The sequence below is a fragment of the Oncorhynchus mykiss genome, chromosome 11 (assembly GCF_013265735.2).
Source record: "Oncorhynchus mykiss isolate Arlee chromosome 11, USDA_OmykA_1.1, whole genome shotgun sequence".
In the NCBI taxonomy this organism is placed as follows: domain Eukaryota; kingdom Metazoa; phylum Chordata; class Actinopteri; order Salmoniformes; family Salmonidae; genus Oncorhynchus; species Oncorhynchus mykiss.
In genome coordinates, this window is record NC_048575.1 from 74,654,882 (window position 1) to 74,678,389 (window position 23,508).

At 43.8% G+C, this 23,508-nt stretch overlaps 1 protein-coding gene across 4 annotated transcripts in view; it reads right to left on the reverse strand.

Moving 5' to 3' along the window:
- LOC110535114 (kinase suppressor of Ras 2) overlaps positions 1–23,508 on the reverse strand; it is a 128,045-nt gene that overhangs the window by 98,840 nt on the left and 5,697 nt on the right. For all 4 annotated transcript variants that reach the window (XM_036936320.1, XM_036936321.1, XM_036936322.1 and 1 more), the window contains exons 2-3: positions 17,796–17,936; positions 15,824–15,974 (exon numbers count right to left, since the gene is read on the reverse strand). In XM_036936320.1, the coding sequence (XP_036792215.1) occupies positions 15,824–15,974; positions 17,796–17,936 (292 nt within the window). The remainder of the gene's footprint in view (positions 1–15,823; positions 15,975–17,795; positions 17,937–23,508) is intronic.

The following is a 23,508-nucleotide window of genomic DNA, read 5'->3' on the forward strand; positions in this document are numbered from 1 at the left end:
GAAGAGCCGATTCACCAACGCCCCGATTCTCTATCAACCTGACACTTCCCGTCAGTTCGTTGTGGAGGTGGATGCGTCTGATGTGGGGGTGGGCGCCATCCTGTCCCAGCGTAGCTCCACTGACAGTAAACTCCATCCCTGCGCCTTCTACTCTTGTCGTCTTTCTCCAGCTGAAAGAAACTACGATGTGGGTAACCGGGAGCTTCTCGCTGTGAAGCTTGCCTTGGAGGAGTGGCGTCACTGGTTGGAGGGAGCGGAGCAACCGTTTGTGGTCTGGACTGACCACAAGAATCTGGCTTACGTGCAATCGGCTAAACGTCTCAACTCTCGTCAGGCCCGGTGGGCTTTGTTTTTTGGACGCTTCAATTTTTCCCTGACGTTCCAACCTGGGTCGAAGAACGGGAAGGCGGACGCCCTGTCCCGGATGTTCTCCAAGACGGAGGAGAGTGAGGCCAAGACTGAGACGATTCTTCCCCAGAACGTTGTCGTGGGAGCCGTTACATGGAGGATTGAGGAGGAGGTGATGGCGGCTCTTCGGACACAGCCCGGGCCCGGTAACGGTCCACCCGGTCGGTTGTTCGTGCCTGAGTCGGTTCGTTCTGCTGTCCTTCAGTGGTCCCACGCCAGCAAGATAGCTTGTCACCCTGGTGTTGCTCGGACTATGGCGCTACTGCGCAGACGATTTTGGTGGCCTGCCATGGGAGAAGATACCCGGAGGTTTGTTGCCGCTTGTCCTGTTTGTGCGCAGAATAAGAGTACCAATCGGGCCAGCTCTGGGCTTCTTCACCCCCTACCTATTCCCCGGCGACCTTGGTCGCATCTGGCCCTGGATTTTGTCACGGGGTTGCCCTCTTCTGTTGGTAACACGTTTATTCTGACCATTGTGGATAGATTCAGCAAGTTTGCCCACTTTGTTCCCCTCTCCAAGCTGCCTTCTGCCACTGAGACATCCGAGACCCTGGTTAGGGAGGTGTTCAGGGTCCACGGGTTGCCCTGTGACATTGTTTCTGACCGTGGTCCTCAGTTTACCTCTGCTGTCTGGAAATCCTTCTGTTTGGCCATTGGAGCTACAGTCAGTCTCACATCTGGATTTCACCCCCAATCTAATGGTCAGGCGGAGAGAGCCAACCAGAAGATGGAGTCTTACGCTGCGTTGTCTTGTCTCCTCTGATCCCACCTCTTGGTCATCTCAATTACCCTGGGTCGAGTATGCCCATAATACCCTTCCTTCATCTGCCACTGGGATGTCCCCATTCCAATGCCTGTACGGATACCAACCTCCCTTGTTTCCTTCTCAGGAGAGGGATCTTTCGGTCCCTTCTGTCCAGGCCCACATTCGTCGTTGCCACCGGACCTGGCATCGGGCCAGTAAGGTCCTCCTTAGAGTTTCTGACCGGTATCAGATCCAGGCGAATCGTCGCCGTATTCCTGCTCCCGCTTATACCATCGGAGATAAGGTGTGGTTGGCTACACGGGATCTTCCTCTACGGACTGAGTCGAGGAAACTGTCACAAGTTCATTGGTCCGTTCGTGGTGGAGAGAATCATTAACCCTGCTGTGGTCCGACTCAAATTGCCGGCAACGCTTAGAGTACACCCCACCTTTCATGTCTCCTGCCTCAAGCCGGTTCACCTCAGTCCTCTGTTACCCCCTCGTCCTCCTCCTCCTCGGATGATCGGAGGTGGTCCTGTCTACACGGTGCGCCACATCATGGACTCCAGACGGCGGGGTCGAGGGTTCCAGTATTTAGTGGATTGGGAAGGATATGGTCCTGAGGAGTTGGATTCCTCGACGTCAGATCCTTGACGATGACCTGCTTCGTGACTTTTACCGCCTCCACCCTGGCGCTCCGGGTAGTCCGCCCGGTGGCGTTCTTCGGAGGGGGGGTACTGTCACGAATCCCGTTTCCTGAGTCTGTTTTTTGCCTATGTTCTGTCCTGGAGTTTTTTTCGGCGTCCTGGAACGCACCCTGTCTGGTTGCCGGGCAATGTAGCCAGTTGGGGTTTCTGATTACCCGCACCTGTATCCCATCAGCTATCTGCACACCTGGTCCTGATCATCATCTCTCCTCTTCATAAGCCCGGACCTGACATCCATTCCCTGCCGGATCGTTAGCCATGAACAGTATGTTGTGCCAGAGTATCAGCCTCAAGTTGGATAGAATTTGTTTTGTTTGTTACGTATTGCTTGCCTTGAACTTACCTCCGTTTGTTCTGTCTTCAGTTACTCACCCGGATCATTTACCCCATTCCCGCCTGGTCGTCGGAGGATTCCGCTTCCCCATTGGATCCACCTATTTACTCCCATCAACTCACCACCGCTACCCGCTACGCCACCTGGATATATCTACCCATTCACATTCACTTGTAAATAAATACTCACCTTCTTCCTACTCTCCTTGTCCTGGTCTGCTTCTGGGTTCGATTTTGAAGAAACGTGACAAACTCTCATTCTATGGAGTGTCATTCTAATTCTATGGAGTATTACTCTCATTCTATGGAGTGTAATTCTCATTCTATGGAGTGTCATTCTAATTCTATGGAGTATTACTCTCATTCTATGGAGTATTACTCTCATTCTATGGAGTGTCATTCTAATTCTATGGAGTGTAACTCTCATTCTATGGAGTGTCATTCTTATTCTATGGAGTATTACTCTCATTCTATGGAGTGTCATTCTTATTCTATGGAGTATTACTCTCATTCTATGGAGTGTCATTCTTATTCTATGGAGTGTAACTCTCATTCTATGGAGTGTAACTCTCATTCTATGGAGTGTCATTCTTATTCTATGGAGCGTTCCAAAGCCTATTCATTAGTTATTTGGTTCCACCTCTCTTTAGAGTGACTGTCTGTAGAGTGACTGTCTGTAGAGTGACTGTCTGTAGGGTGACTGTCTGTAGGGTGACTGTCTGTAGGGTGACTGTCTGTAGGGTGACTGTCTGTAGGGTGACTGTCTGTAGGGTGACTGTCTGTAGGGTGACTGTCTGTAGAGTGACTTGGTGATGGATGAGGTGAGCTTCCCCCTTACCATGTAAATGGATTTGGGTGTCTAGAAAAGTGCTATATAAATCCAATCAATTAATTATGTACAGATCAATCAAATCAATCAATTATGTACAGCCATTGTTCCATAGAATTAGGAATTATAATAGTATAATGAACACGATTGTTCTGATGATGGTATGAAAGCTCAGCCATTTTGGTCAGGGATAGTAATTTAATAGAATCTCTTTGCATTGTTCTCTGTGCTGTCACATGGCCAACAGCAGCAGAGGTCCTATACAGTACAGTATCCTACAGTATCTCCACAGTGATTCACAATACACCACACCAGTCAGAGGACACGGAGGAGTGATTATTCAACATGATGATTTATGGTAATATGGCCAACACATTACACATAGTCATTGTTAATAGGAGATATTTACATATAGGTAGAGTTCTGTGAGAATAGGCGGTTAACATCATACTAATTCGACTAGTTAAGACCAGACTAGTGCTGTTGTGTGGTAAATGGCAGAGAAAGGTCACTGGGATTCTATCCTCATAGGGGCTCTGGTCAAAAGTAGTGCACTAAATAGTGAATAGGATACAATTTGCGAAACACCCTTTGTGAAAGGATGCCATATGCTGCTCCAGAAGGATTCATGTTTTATTTAATCCTTTGAATGGGATGAAGGTGGACGATGGTGGTTCTTATAGAATCAGTAGTAGCTAGAAAAGCTTCCTCTCTTCTATCATCTCCTGTTCTCTCCCCTCCTTTCCTCTTATCTCCTCTCCTCTCTCTTCCTCTCATGGCCTGTCCTCCCTTTCTCTTCTCCTCTTCTCTCCCATACTCATCTCCTCTTTTGCCCTCTCCTCTCCCATACGCCTCTCGTCCTCTCCTCTTTTGCCCTCTCCTCCTCTCCTCTCTTGTCCTCTTCTCCTCTCTCATCATCTCTGCCTATCCTCTCTCCTCCTCTCATCTTATCTCCTCCTCTCCTTTCATGTCCTTGCCTCTCCTCTCTTCTTGTCCTCTCCTCTTTTCCTCTCCTCCTCCTCTCCTCTCTTGTCCCCTCCTCTCTTGTCCTCTCCTCCTCTCTTTTCCTCTCCTCCTCTTGTCCTCTCCTCCTCTCCTCTCTTGTCCCCTCCTCTCTTGTCCTCTCCTCCTCTCCTCTCTTGTCCTCTGCTCTCTTCTCCTCCTCTCTTGTCCTCTCCTCTCTTCTCCTCCTCTCTTGTCCTCTCCTCTCTTGTCCATTCCTCTCTTCTCCTCCTCTCTTGTCCTCTCCTCTCTTGTCCATTCCTCTCTTCTCTTCCTCTCTTGTCCTCTCCTCTATTATCCTCTCCTCTCTTCTCCTCCTCTCTTGTCCTCTCCTCCTCTTCTCTCCTGTCCTCTCTTGTCCTCTCCTCTCTTGTCCATTCCTCTCTTCTCCTCCTCTCTTGTCCTCTCTTCTCCTCCTCTCTTGTCCTCTCCTCCTCTCCTCTCTTGTCCTTTGCTCTCCTGTCCTCTCCTCTCCTCCTGTCCTCTCCTCTCCTCCTCTCCTCTCTTGTCCTCTCCTCCTCTTCTCTATTGTCCTCTCCTCTCTTGTCCTCTCCTCTCTTGTCCTCTGCTCTCCTGTCCTCTCCTCTCTTGTCCTCTCCTCTCTTGTCCTCTCCTCCTCTTCTCTATTGTCCTCTCCTCTCTTGTCCATTCCTCTCTTCTCCTCCTCTCTTGTCCATTCCTCTCTTCTGCTCTCCTGTCTTCTCCTCTGCTCTCCTGTCTTCTCCTCTGCTCTCCTGTCCTCTCCTCTGCTCTCCTGTCCTCTCCTCCTCTTCTCTCTTGTCCATTCCTCTCTTCTCTTCCTCTCTTGTACTCTCCTCTCTTCTCCTTCTCTCTTTTCCTCCTCTTGTCCTCTCCTCTCTTGTCCTCTCCTCCTCTTCTCTCCTGTCCTCTCCTCTCTTGTCCTCTCCTCTCTTGTCCTCTCCTCCTCTTCTCTCTTGTCCTCTCCTCTCATCTCTTCTCCTCCTCTCTTGTCCTCCTCTCTTGTCCTCTCCTCCTCTCCTCTTCTTTCTATACTCACAGATGACATTTGAAGCCAATTAGTTGTGAGTGTAAGCACTGCAGTCTTAAGGCAGGGCAGGTGCTGGGCCAGTCTTTTTAATGATGAAAAGATGAGTGAGGATGTATACTGAGTCTGAGAATTCCGGGCAAGACTTGTCTCTCTCATGAACACTTAGCTCTCAGCGTTAAGGCTAGATCAACACTATTAGTAAGGACAAGGCAGGATGTTTGGTTTACAGTGAGTGTGCATGCACGCTTGTATGCATGCATGTGTTGAGTGTGTGTGGGCTGCTGAAGAGGGGCATGCTGGGTATATAATGTGTGTACATTGGAGCAACACAGAGGGACTAACTGACAAGATCCTAGCTTAAACAATATGACTCAACGCTGAAGCAACTTGTGAGTTGAAATACAAACCAAGACCTGTGTGAAAGCCACAATCACCTTGTATTTGTTATTAACGCAATAAACTATTCTAATATACACTTTAAATGAAAGTGTTCATAATAGCTGAAATTCTCATTTACAGCAAGTGAATTACATATCTCACTCCTCAATATACAATTACATGTCTCACTCCTCAATATACAATCACATGTCTCACTCCTCAATATACAATCACATATCTCACTCCTCAATATACAATGACATATCTCACTCCTCAATATACAATCACATATCTCACTCCTCAATATACAATCACATGTCTCACTCCTCAATATACAATTACATGTCTCACTCCTCAATATACAATCACATGTCTCACTCCTCAATATACAATCACATGTCTCACTCCTCAATATACAATCACATGTCTCACTCCTCAATATACAATCACATGTCTCACTCCTCAATATACAATCACATGTCTCACTCCTCAATATACAATCACATGTCTCACTCCTCAATATACAATCACATGTCTCACTCCTCAATATACAATCACATGTCTCACTCCTCAATATACAATTACATATCTCACTCCTCAATATACAATCACACATCTCACTCCTCAATATACAATCACATGTCTCACTCCTCAATATACAATCACCTGTCTCACTCCTCAATATACAATCACATGTCTCACTTTTCAATATACAATTACATGTCTTACTCCTCAATATACAATCACCTGTCTCACTCCTCAATATACAATCACATGTCTCACTCCTCAATATACAATCACATGTCTCACTCCTCAATATACAATCACATGTCTCACTCCTCAATATACAATCACATGTCTCACTCCTCAATATACAATCACCTGTCTCACTCCTCAATATACAATCACATGTCTCACTTTTCAATATACAATTACATGTCTTACTCCTCAATATACAATCACATGTCTCACTCCTCAATATACAATCACATGTCTCACTCCTCAATATACAATCACATGTCTCACTCCTCAATATACAATCGCATGTCTCACTCCTCAATATACAATCACATGTCTCACTCCTCAATATACAATTACATGTCTCACTCCTCAATATACAATCACACGTCTCACTCCTCAATATACAATCACATGTCTCACTCCTCAATATACAATCACATGTCTCACTCCTCAATATACAATCACATGTCTCACTCCTCAATATACAATCACATGTCTCACTCCTCAATATACAATCACCTGTCTCACTCCTCAATATACAATCACATGTCTCACTCCTCAATATACAATCACATGTCTCACTCCTCAATATACAATCACATGTCTCACTCCTCAATATACAATCACATGTCTCACTCCTCAATATACAATCACACGTCTCACTCCTCAATATACAATCACATGTCTCACTCCTCAATATACAATCACATGTCTCACTCCTCAATATACAATCACATGTCTCACTCCTCAATATACAATCACATGTCTCACTCCTCAATATACAATCACATGTCTCACTCCTCAATATACAATCACATGTCTCACTCCTCAATATACAATTACATATCTCACTCCTCAATATACAATCACACATCTCACTCCTCAATATACAATCACCTGTCTCACTCCTCAATATACAATCACATGTCTCACTCCTCAATATACAATCACCTGTCTCACTCCTCAATATACAATCACATGTCTCACTTTTCAATATACAATTACATGTCTTACTCCTCAATATACAATCACCTGTCTCACTCCTCAATATACAATCACATGTCTCACTCCTCAATATACAATCACATGTCTCACTCCTCAATATACAATCACATGTCTCACTCCTCAATATACAATCACATGTCTCACTCCTCAATATACAATCACCTGTCTCACTCCTCAATATACAATCACATGTCTCACTTTTCAATATACAATTACATGTCTTACTCCTCAATATACAATCACATGTCTCACTCCTCAATATACAATCACATGTCTCACTCCTCAATATACAATCACATGTCTCACTCCTCAATATACAATCGCATGTCTCACTCCTCAATATACAATCACATGTCTCACTCCTCAATATACAATTACATGTCTCACTCCTCAATATACAATCACACGTCTCACTCCTCAATATACAATCACATGTCTCACTCCTCAATATACAATCACATGTCTCACTCCTCAATATACAATCACATGTCTCACTCCTCAATATACAATCACATGTCTCACTCCTCAATATACAATCACCTGTCTCACTCCTCAATATACAATCACATGTCTCACTCCTCAATATACAATCACATGTCTCACTCCTCAATATACAATCACATGTCTCACTCCTCAATATACAATCACATGTCTCACTCCTCAATATACAATCACACGTCTCACTCCTCAATATACAATCACATGTCTCACTCCTCAATATACAATCACATGTCTCACTCCTCAATATACAATCACATCTCACTCCTCAATATACAATCACATGTCTCACTCCTCAATATACAATGACATATCTCACTCCTCAATATACAATTACATGTCTCACTCCTCAATATACAATCACCTGTCTCACTCCTCAATATACAATCACATGTCTCACTCCTCAATATACAATCACATGTCTCACTCCTCAATATACAATCACATGTCGCACGTTACGTTTTTCTATTGAACCTCAAAAGTGTTGTTATGGATGCAACTGTGAAGGATGCAGCCATACCTGAGTAACCGTATCTATTCCTCCGTCACCAGCTCACACAGAGACTGGAACTCGGGACCTCTGTCTCGTAAACACACCACAATGTCTTAGCCAGCTACGCCACCAAAAAGCTAGCAATTCTACTGCGTGGGTGGAGACACTTCAAGCTGAAGAGTCCAAGTGAGGTTACAAATCCTGTACACAACAAAGTTTATATTAGTCACTGGCTTCACAAATAACAGAAGTGCAACTAAGTCTGCAATGGCTTCAAGAGTCATTACAAAATACTGTGACAATTCAAACTTTTTCATGTGAATATTCTGCATATTCATGATCTGCGTAGGAGTTACAAAGACAGGCCTCCATAGAGGGCCATGAAGAATCTTCCCCACGGACCCATACCTTTCAGAGAATTCAAAAACACACAGCAAATGTCATATTTCAAAGTGGGGGCTGAGCGTCAGAGTGTAGTGGTGGTAATTTTCTCTCTTGAGGTTTAAAGAAAGGACTGAGACTGAAGGCTGGGCATGAGTCTGGGACTGGGACTGGAGGCTGGGGATGGAGGCTAAGACTGGGGATGAGCCTGGGGATGAGTCTGGAGGCTGGGGATGAGGATGGAGGCTGAGTCTGGTGATAAGCTTGGAAGCTGGGGATGAAGCTGGAGGCTGGAGATGAAGCTGGAGGCTAGGGATAAAACTGAAGACTGGGGCTGGAGGCTGGGGATGGAGGCTGAGGAGGGTGCTGGAGACTGGGGATGGGGCTGGAGAATGGGAATGAGGCTGGGGCTGGAGGCTGAGGATGGGGCTGGAGGCTGAGGAAGGTGCTGGAGCCTGAGGAAGGTGCTGGAGCCTGGGGATGAGGCTGGGGCTGGAGAATGGGGATTAGGTTGGGGATGAAGTTGGAGGCTGAGACTTGAGGCTGGGGCTGAGGCTGGTGACTTGGGGGAGTGTGGAGGCTGGGAATGAGAATGAAGGCTGGGGATGGGGATGAGACTGAGGCTAGGACTGAGGCTGGGGAGGAGTCTGAAGGCTGGGGATGAGTCTGAGGCTGGGCCCTGAAGATGAGGCTGAGACTGGGTATGAGACTGCGTACCAAATGGCAAGCTATTCCCTATGTAAGGCACTACTTTTGACCAGGGCCTTATGGGCCCATATCAAAAGAAGTGCACTATAAATGGAATAGGTTGCCATTTGAGACGTGACCTGGGAGACAAAGTATGCCTTTCTCTCCCTTTCGCTCTGAGTATGAGAGGCCCTTAATAGCAGTCGCGCAGTGTGTGGTGTTCCCGTTACATTCACACCTCTCGCCGGCCCCCCGTATGAAAAGAGTACATTAGAGAGAGTGTGTGTGTGTGTGTGTGTGTGTGTGTGTGTGTGTGTGTGTGTGTGTATCCAACACCCTTGCTGACCGTGAGAAGCAGGATGACAGTAACTGTATCTGTATCTGTCTGTACAATACAGAGTTACAACTCTTAGCTATCCATGTTATGCATGGCTATATCATTTATAATTGGGCTGAATTGGGCTGGCTTTGGTCTGTTTTATGTACAGCAGTGGAGGCTCCTCAGAGGAGGACCATCCTCAGGGAATTCCATAAAAATAAAAATACTGAAACATTAAAAAAGTTATTATTTTCAGAGAAAACTACACTAAATATATTCACTTCACCAAATAATTGATTAAAACACGCTGTTATGCAATGAAGGTCTACAGTAGCTGGAGGAGAGCTAGCTTCCGTCCTCCTCTGGGTACAGTGACTTCAATACAAAACCTAGGAGGATCATGGTTCTCACCCCCTTCCATAGACTTACACAGTAATCATGACAACTTCCAGAGGACGTCCTCCAACCTATCAGAGCTCTTGCAGCATGAACTAACATGTTGTCCACCCAATCAAAGGATCACATAATTAATCTAGTACTGAAAGCATAAGCTACAGCTAGCTAGCACTGCAGTGGATAAAATGTGATGAGTAGTTGACTCTTATTTGTTTTCACTTTCTTAGCTGGCTAGTTTAGCCTACTCAAACACCTGGCTCAAACAGAGAGGGATGCTATGTTAGCTAGCTGGCTATGTCTCTCCAACACTGGAACTCTTCCAAGTCAAGATAATCTTTCTTAAATGGAAGCAAACAAAACGGGGATAAACATACACGAATTTGTAGAAATAGAAACTTATGTTTGCAACTGTTGGACTAATGATTACACCCTAGATCAGCTAGATGCAGGGAAGAGTGTGCAAGGCGGTATTGAATGTGTCAATGTCTGTCACCTTGATTACTATAATTTATCTCTCGACGTGTCTGCACCTGCGTTGTTAACTTTAATTCATAGGCTAGGTTCTAGCAACCTCCCGATGGGTATGAGGGAAATGTTAGTATGATGTAGTAGCCTGAACCCATTGATGTTACATTGAGCTGGGTGAATGGAATATGAATGACAGTCATCCAATATGCTGTAATAGGAATAAAGCAGCGCTCACAAAAAATACATTTGTCCTCCCTCATCTTAAACGGCACCAACCGCCACTGATGTACAGGCCTAGCATATGTGTATGTGTGTGTGTGATCTATTAGGCTTGGTTGGAACAACTACAACTAGGCACACACACAAACACAAGGACACGCACACACACACACCCAACTGGACTCTGTATGGGTGTCCAATCCCTGGGCTGTCTCCGTTGGAGGAAATTGGAACTCAGCAGCCAATCAGCTACTGGTTACAATCTAATCAGGCCTTAGGAACAGACACACAGGCCAGACCAGTGTGTGTGTGTGTGTGTGTGTGTGTGTGTGTGTGTGTGTGTGTGTGTGTGTGTGTGTATCCAGTCACAATCTGACCCCAGCCCAGAGCCTATTCAACACCCACAGGATGCAATGAACCTGCCTACTGCTCTGAGTAGGGTGCTGTCTTTCAGATGGGACGTTAAACGGGTGTCCTGACTCTCTGTGGTCATTACAGATTCCATGGCACTCGTCGCAAGAGTAGGGGTGTTAACCCCAGGGTCCTGGCTAAATTCCCAACCTGGCTCCAATCCATCATGGCCACCTAATCATCCCTTCATTCCTAATTGGCAAATGGTTGCCGTGCATCACCCAAGTGGGTGCCACAAGTTGGTGGTGGGTGAGTCGTCCCCCCCCCCCCCCCCCCCCTTACTATGTAAAGCACTTTGAGTAGCTCAGTTGGTAGAAAGGAGCTTTATAAATCCATTATTATTATTATTTTATTTTTTATTATTTCGGCTTTATTTAACCAGGTAGGCCAGTTGAGAACAAGTTCCTCGTTATTATTACTGGAGTTAGCTGTGTGTAGAATCAAAGCAGGGAAGGGAAGTGACCGTAAGATGAACTTTGGGACTGATGGGACATTGTGTTATCTGACAGCAGTTTGGTACATGGCCAGATTTTCCTAAAGCAACATCTGCTGTCTTTTCACTTGGAGAAAAAAATATTCCCGGTCTGTGTACTATGACGGTGATGAGGAGAACACTGCACCGACAATACAACTCTTCTCAACTTGGCTTGATAACAGAAAGTATTCCCAGTGACTCATCTAAGAGACACATCTGGTGGGAATGAATGTGTGTGTGTGTGTGGGGGGGGGGGTTGGCACACACATCAACCCTTGATATCAAACCTAGTTTTGTGATGGTCTACTGTCCCCTTCTGCTCAGCCAGCAACACTACAACACTAGACTGTTTAGTTCTGAAAATAAACATGTGGTCTGTGCTGCCCCCTATTGGACAAAATGCCAACGGACTGCATGCTCTGTATGCTGGGAGGGTGCATCTCAATCATCCGCAGCAGCCTCCTTTCCTCATATCCTTCCTTCATCTATACTAATATGAAAACAGTGGACAGGTGAAAGCAAAATGGTGTAATGTCTTGTAATGCCGTACAATAATTTGGTTTCCATTGTCATCAGTGGAGATGAAGGAAACGAGACAAGGAGACATTTGAGATGCACCCATGGAGAGGAACGAGGGGACGACTGTGAGGATGTCACACAGTCACAGGTAAAGGGTACTAAAAGGGGCTGTTACAGTATACGAGGGCAGAGAGCTTCATTTATCCTATAATGGCAAGAGCAATTAATAGCTCAATATGGATCATTTAACGCTTAGATAATTCCCTGTTAAAACCTGGTGCTGGAGACTCACGGGGCAGCAGGTAGCCTAGCGGTTAGAGAGGCAAGCCAGCAACTGGAGGGTTGCCAGTTTGAATCCCAGGTCAGACGGGACAAATCTGGCAGGAAGTGAGCTGGCATCCAGAAGGTTGCTGTTATCAAATTCAAGATGCCATTGCCTGTCGTTGTGCCCTTGAGCAAGGCATTTAACCCTCCACAACAGCTTCCTGGGCGCCCAGTGTTGCAGCCAAATCCTGCATGTGTCTTTTAGAGGGGTTGGGTTAAAAGCGTAAGTCAAATTTCAGTTGGAATTTGTGTGCAACTGACCAACAGAAGTGATCTTAAGGTGTGCAGGCTTTTCCACTAACACAGCAGAATAGACTAGCAGAGTCAACAGATTCAATCCCACCAGTCGTTGTATCTCCAGCCCTTCATTCCTCATTGTGTCATTCTGAGACTGGCATCCAGGCTATATTGACTTCATACTGTGCTGCTAAATCAGGTCAACAGATGGCACCATTCACCAGTTCATGAAACGTCCTCATGAACTGTATAGATCAGGCTGTGTAAAGTACTTGGGCAAAAATACTTGAAAGTACTACTTAAGTAGTTTTTTGGGGGGTATCTGTACTTTACTTTGCTATTAATATTTTACTTCACTACATTCCTAAAGATAATTATGTACTTTTTACTCCTACATTTTCCCTGACACCCAAAAGTACTTGCTTAGCAGGACAGGAAAATTGTCTATTTCACACACTTATCAAGAGAACATCCTTGGTCATCCCTACCGCCTCTGATCTGGCTGACTCACTAAACACATGCTTTGTTTTTAAATTATGTCTGAGTTGGAGCTAGCCTCTGGCTATCCATTAAAAAAAAAAAGAAAGCTAGAAAATGTGGCCATCTGCTTTGCTTAAAATAAATTATATTATATTATAAGGAATTTTTAATTATTTAGACTTGTACTTTTCCATTTGATAATTAAGTACATTTTAGCAATTACATTTACTTTTGATACTTAAGTATTTTTAAAACCAAATACTTTTAGACTTTTACTCAAGTAGTATTTTACTGGGTGACTTTCACTTGAGTCCTTTTCTATTAAGGTATCTTTTATTTTACTCAAGTATGACAATTGGATACTTCTTCCACCACTGCCCTCCAACCCTGTTCCTGGAGAGTTACCCTTGTATTGGTTTTCTCTCCAACCCTGTTCCTGGAGAGTTACCCTTGTGTTGGTTTTCTCTCCAACCCTGTTCCTGGAGAGTTACCCTTGTGTTGGTTTTCTCTCCAACCCTGTTCCTGGAGAGTTACCCTTGTGTTGGTTTTCTCTCCAACCCTGTTCCTGGAGAGTTACCCTTGTGTTGGTTTTCTCTCCAACCCTGTTCCTGGAGCCCTTGTGTTGGTTTTCTCTCCAACCCTGTTCCTGGAGAGCTACCCTTGTGTTGGTTCTCTCCCCAACCCTGTTCCTGGAGAGTTACCCTTGTGTTGGTTTTCTCTCCAACCCTGTTCCTGGAGAGTTACCCTTGTGTTGGTTTTCTCTCCAACCCTGTTCCTGGAGAGTTACCCTTGTGTTGGTTTTCTCTCCAACCCTGTTCCTGGAGAGTTACCCTTGTGTTGGTTTTCTCTCCAACCCTGTTCCTGGAGAGTTACCCTTGTGTTGGTTTTCTCTCCAACCCTGTTCCTGGAGAGTTACCCTTGTGTTGGTTTTCTCTCCAACCCTGTTCCTTGAGAGTTACCCTTGTGTTGGTTTTCTCTCCAACCCTGTTCCTGGAGAGCTACCCTCCTGTAACTTAGCTGATTCAGTTTATCAACCAGCTAATTATTAGAATCAAGTGCACAAGATTAGAGTAGGAGTTCAAACCTATAGGATGGTTGCTCTCCAGGAACAGGGCTGGAGAGCTCAGGTATAGATAACCTCATACTACCATCCTGATATTGTGAGCTTATAGGATGGTTGCTCTCCAGGAACAGGGCTGGAGAGCTCAGGTATAGATAACCTCATACTACCATCCTGATATTGTGAGCTTATAGGATGGTTGCTCTCCAGGAACAGGGCTGGAGAGCTCAGGTATAGATAACCTCATACTACCATCCTGATATTGTGAGCTTATAGGATGTTTGCTCTCCAGGAACAGGGCTGGAGAGCTCAGGTATAGATAACCTCATACTACCATTCTGATATTGTGAGCTTACAGGATGGTTGCTCTCCAGGAACAGGGCTGGAGAGCTCAGGTATAGATAACCTCGTACTACCATCCTGATATCGGGAACCTGTAGAACGGTTGCTCTCCAGGAACAGGGCTGGAGACCTCATACTACCATCCTGATATCGTGAGCTTAAATAAATATGTTTTGCTTGTAGCGAAACACACTGAGTGTACAAAACATTAGGAACTTTCCATGACAGACTGACAAAGTGAATTCAGGTGAAAGCTATGATCCAAAATTGATGTAAACTTTTTGATTTAACTAGGGTAGTCAGTTAAGATCAAATTATTATTTACAAAGATGGCCTAGGAACAATGGGTTAACTGCCTTGTTCAGGGGCAGAACGACAGATTTTTACCTAGTCAACTCAGGAATTTGATTTAGCAACCTTTCGGTTACTGGCCCAACACTCTAACCACTAGGCTACCTGCCAGTTGGTTACCTGTCATAAATCAGTGTAGATGAAGGGGAGGAGACAGGTTAAAGAAGGACCTTGAGACAATTGAGACATGTATTGTGTATGTGTGACATTCAGAGGGTGAATGGGCAAGACTACAGATTGAAGTGCCTTTGAACTGGGTTTAGTAGTAGGGGCCAGGCGCACCGATTTGAGTGTGTCAAGAACTGCAACGCTGCTTGGTTTCTCACGCCCAACAGTTTCCCGTGTGTTTCAACAATGGTCCACCACCCAAAGGACATCCAGCCTTCTTGACACAACTGTGGGAAGCATTGCAGTCAATATGGGCCAGCATCCCTGTGGAACACTTTCAACACTGTGTAGTCCGTCCCCCAACGACTTGAGGCTGTTCTGAGGCCAAAGGAGGGTGCAACTCAATATTAGGATGGTTTTCCTAATATTTTGTACACTCAGAGTATTTATGTAAGCTTGCGAGATCGCGATAGTAATACAAGGCTACTGTATAAACTAACTGAAAACTCCCCATGAACTCAGGCAATAACAACCTAGAGGAGTGAGTTACGTCCCAGAGTGCCCTCCCCCTCTCTCCCCTCCCTTCTTCCCTCCTTCTCTCCCTTCCTCAGAGACGGCATGTGTTAGGGGCCCTACCGAGTGGTGCAGCGGTCTAAGGCACTGCGTCGCTGTGTAAGAGGCGTCACTACAGTCCCTGATTCAAATCCAGGCTGTATCACATCCGGCTGTGATTGGGAGTCCCATAGGGCGGCGCATGGGTTTGACGGGGTAGGCCGTCATTGTAAATAAGAATTTGTTCTTAACACACTTGCCTAGTTAAATGAAAGTTAAATAAATACCTGGCTTGCCCCCACTGTCTACCTTTCCTCCCTCTCCCTCCAAGTGTGTAGGGTTCCTACCTGACTTGTGGGCCCTCCTTAGGCAGGTCAGAGAGGCATTGAGCCGGGCACACTCCTCGTCGTTGGCTCCAAACTTCTCCATGGCCTCACACACCTCCTCATCACTCATCTCCAACAGCCCCTCTAGAGTCACCTCGCCTGGACCCATCTCCTACAGAACACACAGACAAGTAGCCTGGTCCCAGATCTGTTTGTGCTTCTGCCTACTTCATTATCATGACGATTCCATCAGGAGTTGGCTAGAGAGCAGAAACAGACTGGCACCCAGGCTAACACACAAGTGCCCAAACTAACACACACAGAAATTGAGTTTGATACCGCTGGACCTGTATTTACCAAGAGTATCAGAGAATGCTGATATAAGATCAGGAATTTTAGATTATACTCTGAACTAAAATATAAACACAACATGTAAAGTGTTGGTCCCATGTTTGAGCTGAAATAAAAGATTACAGAAATGTTCCATACGCACAAAAATCTTATTTCTCTCAAATGTTGTTCACAAAAGAGTTTACATCCCTGTCACACAACACAATGCCACAGATGTCTCAAGTTTTGAGGGAGCATGCAATTGGCATTCTGACTGCGGCAATGTCCACCAGAGCTATTGTCAGAGAATTTAATGTTAATTTCTCTACCATAATCCACCTCCAAAGTCATTTAAGATAATTTTGCAGAACATCCAACTGGCCTCACAACTGCAGACCATGTGTATGTCGTTGTGTTGGCGAGGGGTTTGCTGATGTCAACGTTGTGAACAGAGTGCCCCATGGTGGCGTGGCGGTGGAGTTATGGTATGGGCAGGCATAAGCTACGGACAACGAAAACAATTGCATGTTATCCATAACAATTTGAATGCACAAAAATACTGTGACGAGATCCTGAGGCCCATTTCTTTTTAAGGTTTCTGTGACCAACAGATACATATCTTTATTCGCAGTCATGTGAAATCCATAGATTAGGACCTAATGAATTTATTTCAATTGACTGATTTCCTCATATGACATGTAACTCAGTAAAATCTTTGAAATTGTAGTGTTTATATTTTTGTTCGGTATATAAAATAAAAGATCATATGACCAGGGAAGACAGAAACGTGCTCCCACACTTGTATTTTCTAACTAGCACTGACTTTGCTGATAGCTACTTATTATTATTTTTCTTTTTTTAGAAATGTGTTGCTTACTGTGACTGACTGTGATATGTGGTTGTCTCACCTAGCTACCTTAAGACGAATGCTACCTTAAGATGACTAACTGTATGGGACTCTGGATAAGAGTGTTTAAACAGGGTTGGGGTCATTGACATGTCAGTCATTTAGCAGACGCTCTTATCTGTAGAGACTTGAAGTTAATGCATTCATCTTAATGAAGCTAGACAACCACATATCAGAGTTGAAGTAAGTAAAACTTTTCATCCATAAAAGTAGCTATGAGCAAAGTAAGTGCTAGTAACAACAATGCATGCTAGAGAGACAAGGTAGCACTCGAGAAGGTTCAGGAAGTGATGTGTTTTGGGCAATGGAAGAAGACTATGTTGGGCTTATAGAAATTGAAAGTAATATTTGTTTATGATGAGGCGTTAGTCTGATCCACCATCCTGACCGCTCTTGTAAGCAGGAAGTACACATAAAATTTAAATTCCAACCCTCGTAAAAACTTTTCAATTTTCAAAGGAAAATGTGGAATTGGGATTTGGAATTTTGTTTACTTCCTGAAATGACTGGAATTTAAATGGGATTGACCCCAACACTGCTGCTAAATGACTGGAATTTAAATGGGATTGACCCCAACACTGCTGCTAAATGACTGGAATTTAAATGCGATTGACCCCAACACTGCTGCTAAATGACTAACATGTAAATGTACTGTTTTCCCTTTCATTTTATTGTCATACATTTTGCAGACCATCGGCTATTTGTAAGAAGGTTTTACTCACAGTGATTGTGATACGTAGATGCAAATCAAAGTACCTCAGTGACCTCCTTCCTCAGGTTGACTATACGGAACCAGTGTCCCAGACGGGGGAAGTCCTGTAGCTCAGTGGTGTCCTCCTGTAAGGCCACTCTCACCTTACAGGACAGCTGGCGACTGAAGTACTTCACCAGCTTTCCCTGCAGGGGGGGACAGAGGGACATGTGTGAGTTAGAGCTGGAGAAGCACAAGCCAAATGGGTTACACAGCTATGGATGCAAGGACTCACCATCTATATATTAAGAGAGCAGTGCTTTTCAAACCTCTCCTCTGGCCCCACAGATGTTTCACAATTGTGTCCTGAACTAGCACACCTAGTTCACCTAGTCAAGTTAGCAATTCACCTAGTCAATTCACGTTCTGATTAATGCACCTAGTCAAGTTGACAATTCACCTAGTCCATTCACATTCTGACTAATTCACCTAGTCAAGTCGACAATTCACCTAGTCAAGTTAGCAATTCACCTAGTCAAGTCGACAATTCACTAGTCAATTCACATTCTGACTAATTCACCAAGTCAAGTTGGCAATTCACCTAGTCAAGTTAGCAATTCACCTAGTCAAGTTGGCAATTCACCAAGTCAAGTTGGCAATTCACCTAGTCAAGTTGGCAATTCACCTAGTCAAGTTGGCAATTCACCTAGTCAAGTTGGCAAGTTTAATCAGGTGTGCTAGCTCTGGAATTGTTCAAATACATGGAATGGCTGGGTGTCCCGTTTGAAAAAGGCTGCATTAGATCAAACATATTTTGAAGCTATACAATGGTTGTTTACAAAGACTCCAACTACCTACAATAAAAAATGACTTTCAATCTCATCATCTGTATTTTAAGGTCTCCAAGCTTAGAACGTTTTCAAAGCTTAGAAAGTTTACAAAGTTTAGAAAGTACTAAATGTTTTCCAACTAAATGCAACAGAGCACTCATCATGACCTCGCAAGCTACTGTGCATAAAGTCCACTACCGGTCAAAAGTTTTAGAACACCTTCTCATGCAAGGGTTTTTCTTTATTTTTACTAGTTTCTACATTGTAGAATAATAGTGAAGACATCAAAACTATGAAATAACACATATGGAATCATGTAGTAACCCAAAAAGTGTTAAACAAAACCAAAAATATACTTGAGATTCTTCAAAGCCACCCTTTGCCTTGATGACAGCTTTGCACCGTTTTGGCATTCTCTCAACCAGCTTCACCTGGAATGCTTTTCCAACAGTTTTGAAGGAGTTCCCATATATGCTGAGCACTTGTTGGCTGCTTTTCCTTCACTCTGCGGTCCGACTCATCCAAAACCATTCTCAATTTGGTTGAGGTCGGGGGATTGTGGAGGCCAGGTCATCTGATGCAGGACTCCATCACTCTCCTTCTTGGTCAAATAGCCCTTACACAGCCTGGAGGTGGGTTGGGTCATTGTCTTGTTAAAAAAACAAATGATAGTCCCACTAAACCAGATGGGATGGAGTATTACTGCAGAATGCTGTGATAGCCATGCTGCTTAAGTGTGCCTTGAATTCTAAATTTTTATTTTTTTCACCTTTATTTAACCAGGTAGGCTAGTTGAGAACAAGTTCTCAAATAAATCACTGACAGTGTCACCAGTAAAGCACCCCCACACCTCCTCCTCCATGCTTCACGGTGGGAACTACACATGTAGAGATCAACCGTTCACCTCATCTGCGTCTCACAAAGACACGGCGGTTGGAACTAAAACTCTCAAGAATCAGACCAAAGGACAGATTTCCACCAGTCTAATGTCCATTGCTCATGTGGCTTCGCCCAAGCAAGTCTAGCTGTGATTTAGGCACTGGCTAGCCCAGTTAGCTAACTAGCAACCTCACTAGCAGAAAGTCTGAGGTGAAATAAATGCCAGCCAGCTAGTTAGCATAAGCTAACGCCTGCTAGCATAGATAGCTAGCTAGCCCCCAGTTAGCTAGCTTGCAGCCTCACTAGCAGAAAGTCTGAGGGGAAATACATGCTAGCCAGCTAGTTAGCATACGCTAATAACCCCCAGTTAGCATGATTATGGTTAGGGGTCAGAGTTCAAATTGGGGCCAGGGTTGGGGTTAGGGTCAGAATAGGGGTTAGAGTTAGGTTAGGGTCAGAATAGGGGTTAGCGTTAGGTTAGGGTCAGAATAGGGGTTAGGTTAGGGTCAGAATAGGGGTTAGGTTAGGGTCAGAATAGGGGTTAGGTTAGGGTCAGAATAGGGTTTAGATTAGGGTCAGAATAGGGGTTAGGGTTAGGTTAGGGTCAGAATAGGGGTTAGGGGTCAGTTATCCAGCGTTCTAAAGATGAGAGTTTACAAGAAAATATCTGATCGGGGTGGCTATGGCGAAGAGGCACTTTGTTGTGCCCTGAAAGCTATTGAAAATGGCCAGGCATTAAGGCCTGCCATGTTTTATTAAATAACTAAAAATCTGTCAACTGTAGCCATTTTTTTTCCTTTATAATTTGTTACCCTAAGCATGGTCATCATCCACCTTCAATTTTTTTCTCCAAACATATTTGCTGTTGTCAGCAAACAGACATTGATCGTAGGGGGGCGTTTACCCCATGTTACCCCATATAAAACAATTGGTAGCTGATTAGTATGCCATTGTAGTGTGCTACCTGTCCCAGACCTATTATTTGACCATACTGGTCATTTATGAACATTTGAACATCTTGGCCATGTTCTGTTGTAATCTCCACCCGGCACAGCCAGAAGAGGACTGGCCACCCCTCATAGCCTGGTTCCTCTCTAGGTTTCTTCCTAGGTTCTGGCCTTTCTAGGGAGTTTTTCCTAGCCAACGTGCTTCAACACCTGCATTGCTTGCTGTTTGGGGTTTTAGGCTGGGTTTCTGTACAGCACATTGAGATATCAGCCGAAGGGCTATATAAATACATTTGATTTGATATTGTATTGCACATTAATTTTGCAATCTGCAATGTTTGAATTTCCAACTTTAATTACTGAACAAGTAATTAAATTATTGCAGCCAGCTAGCAGTCTAACTGGACGCCCTGCGACACCATGTATAGCTTCTTGACTAGCCGGCTACCACCCGGTCACTCAAGCCTGCACCTAAGAGGCTGCTGCGCTATATACAGACATGGGATCACTGGTCACTTTAATGTTTACATACTGCTTTACTCATTTCATATGTATGCTGTATTCTATTCTACTGTATTTTGGTCAATGCCACTCCGACATTGCTCGTCCTAATATTTATATATTTCTTAATTCCATTATTTTGATTTTATATGTGTGTGTTGTTGTGAACTGATAGATATTACTTCACTGTTGGAGCTAGGAACACAACTATGTCACTACACCCGCAATAATATATGCTAAATATGTGTATGTGACCAAAAACATTTGATTTGAAATGATAGGCTTAAAATGAAGACATCATATGTTTACAAATTAACTAGGACTGGGCGATATATCCAATTAATTCGATCAATTCGAATGTATGTTTTTGCGCCTGTATCGCAGAATCGAGTTTTTTGTATTTTTCGTTTTTATGAGCGTTTATATCCACGTTCATGTTGTCTTTTTGATCTCGTCCCGTTCGCTCCTTCTGTGCTGTTCACCTTCCCATTTACACCAGAGATCTGGATATAATGACGAGTTGCTCAAGTCTCCGCCCTAACAATGGGAGTCCTTGTCCCAAAGGCGGGAAGACAGGCGACAATAGGTTCAAAATAAGCGCATAGAAACGCATTGGGTTTATTTTGGACAGATTTTGGCGCGTTTCGCCTCTTTCTCCCAAGCCCCTCCCTCTACCACTCCCAACAACAAAGATGAGAGATCACTTCTTCCTGTCTGACGAACGTTTTCCACTTGCTATTTGCTTTTGAGGTTTGGTCCAACAGAATTGGTCATATGGACACCAACACACATTGAGACATTATTTTACTGTAATAGAGGATAAGTTAACATTTCTAACGATACCCTGTATATGTTTGAACTCCTCAAATGTCGAAACTATATCAATGAACATTCATTCTGGAAAATGAATGCTCAGTTTTTACGGTACCATGTATCGCCAGCAGCATTGTAGTCAAATAACGATTGTTATACTAGCTATTTAGTCTGTTTAATATATGTGCAATAAGCATGAAACAATTACATAAGGAATCATCAACTCGTTCTCATTCTGAGAAATATGGTTGGCCACTTGATTTCAACTTTGAACAAAGTAGACAGGCATGCTGTTCAAAAAGTTGGAGACGGGCAGAAGGGTGTGTTCATAACAATTCGACTGTTTTGCCTTGTTAACCGAATTCAGAGCTTGTGAAATTATACCTAGATCCAAGTTGGCTAAACGTGATATTAGCCCGGCTACTTACTAGCACGTGGGCTTGTGCTAGAGAGGTTGTTTTTGAGAATGGTGTTCATCTTTTTATAATGCCTACTACATTGTTAGTGATTGTGCATTATGCATGGTTCAGGTTAAATTTGTAACAAAAAAAAATGCCAGATCAGTGATCATTGCAACAACAAAAAAAGCAGCTACAACTATTTTTATTAAATAATTAAATAATTAGTGGGTCATATGGTTGTGGAATGCATATATTCAGCCTATGTATAACTTCACGAGCTCTGAATTCATTCAATTATTTGCTGACTGTGTTTGACCTTTAATTGTACAACAAAGCTTATTTAGAGAAAACATGTTTTAAAAAATGTAGATATATACACTACCATTCAAAAGTTTGGGGTCACTTAGAAATGTCCTTGTTTTTTTAAAGAAAAGCTCTCTTTTTGTTAAAATACCATCAAATTGATCAGAAATACAGTGTAGACATTGTTAATGTTGTAAATGACTATTGTAGCTGGAAAAAGGAATATCTACATAGGCGTACAGAGGCCCATTATCAGCGACCATCTCTCCTGTGTTACAATGGCACGTTGTGTTAGCTAATCCACGTTTATCATTTTAAAAGGCTAATTGATCATTTGCCATTATGTTAGCACAGCTAACATATGTTCTAATTCAAGAAGCAAGAATTCAAGAAGTAATAAAACTGGCCTTCTTTAGACTAGTTGAGTATCTGGAGCATCAGCATTTGTGGGTTTGATTACAGGGCCAAAATGGCCTGTAATTGAATGGCCTGTAGTCTATTCTTGTTCTGAGAACTGAATTCTATTCCATGCGAGAAATTGCCAAGAAACTGAAGATCTCGTACAACGCTGTGTGCTACTCCCTTCACAGAACATCACAAACTGTCTCTAACCAGAATAGAAAGAGGAGTGGGAGGCCCCGGTGCACAACAGAACAAGAGGACAAATACATTAGTGTCTAGTTTGAGAAACAGACGCCTCACAAGTCCTCAACTGTCAGCTTCATTAAATAGTACCCGCAAAACACCAGTCTCAACGTCAACAGTGAAGAGGTGACTCCGGGATGCTGGCCAGAACAAGAATAGACTGACGAATTTCAGAAGAAAGTTCTTTGTTTCTGGCCATTTTGAGCCTGTAATCGAACTCAAAAATGCTGATTTTCCAGATACTAGTCTAAAGAAGGCCTGTTTTATTGCTTCTTTAATCATAACAACCGTTTTCAGCTGTGCTAGCATACGTGCAAAAGGGTTTTCTAATGATCAATTAGCCTTTTAAAATTATGAACTTGGATTAGCTAACACAACGTGCCATTGGAACACAGGAGTGATGTTTGCTGATAATGGGCCTCTGTATGCCTAATAGTCCATTAAAAATCAGCGGTTTCC